The sequence below is a fragment of the Apaloderma vittatum genome, unplaced genomic scaffold, assembly GCF_000703405.1.
Source record: "Apaloderma vittatum isolate BGI_N311 unplaced genomic scaffold, ASM70340v1 scaffold29321, whole genome shotgun sequence".
Classification (NCBI taxonomy): domain Eukaryota; kingdom Metazoa; phylum Chordata; class Aves; order Trogoniformes; family Trogonidae; genus Apaloderma; species Apaloderma vittatum.
In genome coordinates, this window is record NW_009697824.1 from 1 (window position 1) to 6,788 (window position 6,788).

Sequence of the window (6,788 nt, forward strand, 5' to 3'; positions counted from 1 at the left end):
CGCCTCAGGAGCTGCTGCCAGGCCTGGAGCTTCCTCAGCCTGCCCTTGGGTTATTAATTGTCTCTAATCACTAATAACTTCCCTTTCCCCCTCATTCCGTGTGCTGCCGTATGAGAGCTGGCTTGAGAATTAAGACTTTCCGATGGGGGTTTGATACAGTTGATTGGTTGGTTGTGCCTTGGTTTTAATTATAAAACCCACACGTTCGGCAAGAAACGAAAGGTAGGAAAACCCCCGCAGTTAGGTGACAGTTGTATTTGCCGTGCATGTGGTTCTCGGTGTGAAGGCTTAGATACAATCCCTGGCCTAAGAGAAAACTCGACTTTTTTTCCCTGGAGAAAAATCACGTACACATCCAGGGCTTTGGAGGCGATCGATTTTTCAGCTTGCTGTGCCCTGTACCAGTGGGCTGAGTACCCCCAGCTGTAAAATTGAGTAGAAGTGAGCAGAAGCACAAAAGTTTAATTGCTTTACAGCTGTTTTTGTGATTTTTCAATACTACTGCACTTTATTATTTGAGGGTGAATGAAATGACTAATATTGTACACAATAAGGAGGAAGAACTGTAGTTCTTGCCGGAAGAGGCCAATGTCCACGCTTTCTGTGAGGACTGAAACCCGTGGCGGCGGTGGCTGAGGACTGAACTCCCGACTTCTCCATTTCCCAGGAGCAGCTTCGATACCAAAGAACTGAAAGGAGGCGCGTTTAGTGTCGTGGTTTGAACACGCGAGCCTGTCTGCGAGCGTTACTGAGCTGCTGTTGAGTGAAAAACTGATCTGAGAGGCGCTTTTCTCTTTTTTTTTTCTTTTTTCCGCAGCATTTTGGGGAAGCGCCGCTGGAGGTGGCCACGTTTCCTTCCTACCACCAGGAAGTGAGCGAGAGTTGCTCCAGCCCGGCAGCCATGGCAGCCGACGAGAGGGACTACAACCTGACGGCGGAGCAGAAGGCTGTCAAAGCCAAATATCCGCCGCTCAACAAGAAATACGAATGTGAGTATTTTTAACGCTGCCCAAGGGAGGCGTTACGTGTGACGGTGCAGTCCTGAGGGAGAGGGAGGGGAAGGAAGATGTCACGATATGAATTTAAGGCACATGTGGAGGCTCTTAATATGCCGGTATTGTATGTGTTTACACTGTGAGATGCCTCTGTAGTTGAACTAATAGAAATGAGATATCTACAGTTTTCTTTATGATGCTTCTGGGTGCTAAAGAAAACACAGCAATCAATTAGTTCAGTCTCACGTTGAAAACTTTCCCCTTTCAAGGTATTTCTTAGCAAGGCAATACACTTTTCTACCTCTCACATAGGAAAGGACATTCAAGAGTGGGTTTGGTTTCTGCGTGCTGTTTTTTCTCCTGCGTGCGCTGCTTAAAGATCATAATCTCGCCCTTTCCCCACCCCTGGAATGTCTTCTAAGCACATGTCAGGGAGTGGGTGGCAGCCCAGGGGTTAGCTTAAGGTGCTCATGGGAGACTAGTCAGTGTCTGACTGTTTTCTGTTTCAGCACTATCTGTCTGGAGAGACCGTAAAATATATATTTTTAGAATGCGTTCAGATCTTTATTTGATAGCAGCGCAGAAATACGGTGACATGTTACAATAGTTACGCCGCTTCCATAACTGGAAGAGGTTTTATCCCTCTTTTACGTCTGCTGGAATTTGTTTGCTTTAGAGACCGTTGTTGAGAATCCATTAATAGCGTCTGAATGATCCAAACAGCATCGGAACGATCTTTCAGTTAGAATGAGCACGGTGTGGCATTTATTTTACACCCCCAGTTAGCTCTGGTTCTGCCAACCCAGTATAATTATGCCTTTCTCTCTTTTCTCTGAATGAACATAAATGATGTTCATGTAAAACCTGAGACATGCTTGGGATGTTCATCCGACCTTATTAGTGAAGATTGCCTTCTGTTTTGTATTACATAGTTTTATTCTCTTTTTGCATAATGGGGGGGTTTTTTTGGGGTGTGGACAGCTATATTTCGTCAGTGAGCTGGAAATATTTGCAGATCTCATCCTCTGCATGAACTAATTTTCAGTCCTGCAGACTTCAGCAAAACCTCTCTACTCCTGGTTAAAGTTTCTTTTCATTGCAGTTAACTTGTAGAAGCCTGTTGCTGTACAACAGCCGTGCCCTGCACACAGCACTGTACGTGCAGGGCAGTGACGTAATTACCTTATACACTGGTTTTCTGCTTGGCAGAAACAGTCCAAGATTCTGCCTGCGCTAACTTTTTTCTCATGTACTGCAAAAGAGATTATCGCTGTTTCACATCTGAAAATGTAAAAAAATGCTTGTTACAACAATATCTGATTTTCTCTCTTTTTTTTAATCCTCTTTGGTGATGTCATGCCTTTTCTTTTTCCTTCCCCCTCAGATTTGGATCACACAGCGGATGTGCAGTAAGTATGGGCAGCTGGGGCTTCCCAGTGTGACAGATCGGTCATTTCTTACACTGCTTTCAGTCTGGAGTAACTGTCGAAGACTGGTTGCAGATGTACCCCTTATGGAACTACGAAATGTCACACACTGGGTTTTTTGATGGTCAGTTTTGTTGCTGCTCTTGGGAGAACATAGAATCACGTTTGGTTTTTCTTCTAATGTAGTATTGCTGTGGTGCTTCTGATTAAGATTCTGTTGTTTGCAAATGTCTTTTGAAATCTCCTTTTAATCTCTTCCTCTTAAACCAAATGTCCTCTGAGTAGTTCACTTTTATAGACATCAATTAACCACATTAGGAAGGAACTTTCCTATTGTCTGCTAAAACACTCATGTTTCATATTCTCCCAGTAAATTCTTTTCACAAACCTGAAGAAGTAGTTTTGTTCATTCACTTCATCCACATTAATTCTCATGTTCTGATCGTTCACCTGCATATTTGGGAGTCTTTTTTATTTTTTTCCTTTTGTTACCATCTAGTAAATTATCCCGTGTCTTTTTAGGCTGCACGCCTGGGGGGACACTTTGGAAGAAGCCTTTGAGCAGTGTGCTATGGCCATGTTTGGCTACATGACTGATACTGAGACCGTGGAACCTGTGGATACGGTCGAGGTCGAGGCAGAAGGTAAGGCTGCGCTGAGTTTTTATATCGGAATTGTGTCAACCCTGAGGGAGAAGGGTACCAACAATTTGAATCTTTACATGTAGCATTATTGAAGTTAATTAAAATCTAATTAAGTAACAGTAATCTGAAGAGTGCAGAAGCTGTACATTTGCTGTAGTCCGAAAAACATTGGGGTGTTCTTGCTGAGACAATCAGCTGACTGTCTTCTTTGCTTCAACCATGCAGGACACGACATGTTGTCTCTTCTCTTTCACTTCTTGGATGAGTGGCTGTATAAATTCAGTGCTAATGAGTTCTTTATACCCAGGGTAAGTGCTCGGTTTTGATCTCTTTCCATTTGGAGGTTGAGGCTATTCTCTGATAATACCAGCTCTGAATGAAAAGTCGCTTTAGGAATAAAAGACACGACAGATCACTTAAGCACAGCAGTGGAGACTTGAAAACACCGGGGCAGAAAGACTCAAGAAACAAATTGTTAAACTTTGTTACCACAAACACCAATTATTAGTTGATGTTATGTGGTAGGAGCAGCTCTCTTGCCTTCGTGTTCCAAGTAGCTTTGAAGCTGCTCATTCTCTGGCTTTAGATTCCATCTAAACAATGGAGTAAAACCCTTGTAAATGTAATGAGAATTTCTGCCTGAACAGACTGACGTATTTTTGTTACTGACATCCTTCTCTTGCTTTCTCTGCAGGAGGTGAAAGTGGTTTCCATTGACCGAATGCAATTCAAAATAAGATCAATTGGGTGAGCTTAAATGATCAGTTGAGTAACAATTATCTTTACTGAAAACACACCTACTGCCTTCAGAGTAACCACCTGGAATATCACGATGTGTTGGAGTTCACTAATGTGTTCTAAGAAGTGCATTGTGGACTTCTTTTTTCTTCCTTTGAGGCTTTAAATGAAAATGTCACTGTCCTATGCTCGCCAGTGAAACTAATTATAACATTTAGTAGGTATTGCCAATATTCTAACCACCTTTCTCCTTTTTGCCTTTAAAGGTGGGGAGAAGAGTTCACGTTATCCAAACACCCTCAGGTATGCAGTGCTTCACCTGTGCATCTACAGTCTAGGGACAGGATGGGGGATGTGGTGTCTTTTAAATCAGACCTCCAAGTTCTCAAGAGATCCAAGTGTAAACACATGAGTGGAGTCACAGGCACTAAACTTAAGATGTCACTTTCATGAACTGCTACAAAGGGTTGTGATTTAGAAAATCTGTGCTTTTGTATCTTTTCTCTCTAGGGCACGGAGGTCAAAGCCATAACTTACTCGGCAATGCAGATCTGTGAAGACGAAAAGCCAGAAGTATTTGTCATCATTGATATTTAAAGCGAGAACAGTGTGGTCGAGTGGATACTTGTCACTGGCTGGCAAAAGTCCCTTGAAAACTGTAATCCCCGTGGAAGTAACTAAGGAACTGACCAATTCAAGTCATAAATTGAAAGGAGTGATTGTGGGGAGTGTCAGCCTGTGTTTTGACTGGAGGATGGTGAGATGGAAAAATACCTGCATGCCAGGGTGAAAACAGGACTAGCTGGGGTTTTGGGGGATGTTGAGAAGAAGAGGGAGAGCTGTGGAGGCTGAAGGTCTCTCAGGAATGCTACTAGTCAGCTGTTAGGGCTGATATTTGTGTTAGGTGCTATATGAACTAAACAGAGAAATTAGCAGAGCTGGTAGCTAAAATAGTATCTTTATTGCAGGGTGGCAGGAGATGACATTAATGATTTCATTTGCAGATTTAAATATTGTAATTCTGAGGTGACATCCCTTTTCCGTGTTATATAAAAGGCCCAAAAATATCTGCAGGGGGTCGGATTTAATTCTGAAAAAAATCTAACTGTTCAAAGGACACCAAAGAAAGTACAATGAAAGAAACAACCACTGCACCTTCTCGATTACTTCTAAAAAAAAGTTATGCCAGCAGGTGGTGCTGAACTGCTGTAAATAAATTTCCCCATGAAATCCTAAAGCATGTGACCATGTGTATGGAATCGTAATAGCACCTATTAGGACTCTAAAAAGTAAAATCACTCCAAGAAGTAGAAGGGGATGCACCGGATTTTCTGCGGGTTCACTCCCAACTATGTCTTTTTAAAAAGGCGATTTGGATCAGCTTCCTTATCTTTCTTTAGAAAGGGCAATGAAGACAATCATTCCGTGTGAAATGATTATGAACTTCATTTCCCTGAATCAAAATCAATCAAAAATAATCCAGTGGTTTCTTAAATCGCAAATGTGCGTTGCCTGCCATTGCTATTTAAACATGAGAGGGGCGCTGTCAGGGATGGGCGCTGCTGGCCTGACCTTTTTTAATTGTAAATTCTACCTCTGGAGGTAGTGTCTCATCTTTTATTATGTTGTAAAGTCATCTTAAATAGATCTGGGTTTATTTCCATATTGTGAAGGCTGAGGGACAAAATTCCGCTTACTTTTCGAGAAAGCTTCCACGCTGAAAATAAACTTGGACTTAAAAAAACTGATGGATTTTTGCGTGAATCATTTTGGCCAGTGGATTTGTAATGCCAATTCATTACATTTGTACTTTTGTTCTCTTCTAAGGTGAGCAGTTTTTGTGTGAGTAAGAATGGTGATAGGCCTGTTCGATGGCACAAAAATAAGGATGATTTTCACAGGCTGGTTTTCTCCCCTCAGGCGCAGCCCGAGTGCTCTGGCTCCAGTGACGGGCGGGATGCGGAGCTGCTGTGGAGAAGAGGGAAGCCTGGGCTGGCGCTGCAGGAAATAAACAGCCTCCTCTGCCGGAGGGGTGAGACAGCAAATCGAGCTCACTGGGGGCTGAGAACCTTCCCCAGCGCTGCCGGGAGCGAGGTGAGGGCAGGTGGCCCGAGAGCTTTTGCCCAGCCCTCTAAAATGCGAGAAGAGGAATTGATGTAGTTAAACTTTTAACTTTGTCGACGTGGTGAAGTGCCCCTGTGTACGCCCTCAGTCGGGCTGTAGCAAAGTGCTCTGCTTTTGGAAATAACCACAGGAACCTGCTAGAAGAAAATTTGGAATTAAGTAAGTAAGTGTTAATAATCAATTTTTTTTCACTATTTATTAAGTACTCAATATAAAGCATGCCTTAAAGCCCCCTTGTTCCATTTCCACAGCTGTGGCAGTGACAAGTTTCATCTAGCAGCGTGTTCACTCAAGTCCTGTCCTCGCGGTCTGTTACAGGAGCCCCTTGGCTGGCTGGGGCCTCCCCCTGAGCTGGGGCCCACTGGGACAATCAACTGTGGTTAATTAAAAACATGCTTAAACTGCAAACCCTTCTTTCTTGCTCTTGGTTAAGCAAATTCTGTAGCGACTTAGCGTGCCTTGAAGCATCCTAAATTTACAAGAGCAGAAAAGCCTTTCTAAAGTAGCTCTGTGAGCTAAGTCCCAAGTGTCACGCTGAAGGAGACAGGAGTTTAAGGAAATCTTGCACCAGTCCTGAAAGAAAGTGGAAAAAACCTTACAACTGTACTTTCAACGATCGCACTTTTATTTCCTTGGAACCACGTTAGTGTATCTTCCTTTAAAATTCACAGTACAAAACCACTGCGTTATCTGAGGAGGCAAACTCACACTACCCGAGTGCACTACAGGTGCTCTGTTCGTTATTCCACTCTGCACGGCTGTGTGTATTCTTTAAAATTAACCATGCTTTTCGGAACTATAGGAAGCAGGAAGCTCACTCAGAAAACAAAGGTCTCGTAAATGGGTCGTTCTTCAGCAGG

General features: G+C 43.1%; 1 protein-coding gene across 1 annotated transcript; it reads left to right on the top strand.

The window, feature by feature from the left end:
* The first annotated feature begins 901 nt into the window (after positions 1–901).
* Positions 902–4,535, top strand: ZBTB8OS (zinc finger and BTB domain containing 8 opposite strand). The gene is made up of 7 exons (XM_009877785.1): positions 902–989; positions 2,380–2,404; positions 2,945–3,066; positions 3,292–3,374; positions 3,761–3,813; positions 4,071–4,107; positions 4,315–4,535. The coding sequence occupies exons 1-7, from the start codon at positions 902–904 to the stop codon at positions 4,399–4,401; spliced, it is 495 nt and encodes a 164-aa protein (XP_009876087.1). The 3' UTR covers positions 4,402–4,535.
* The last annotated feature ends 2,253 nt before the right edge of the window (positions 4,536–6,788 follow it).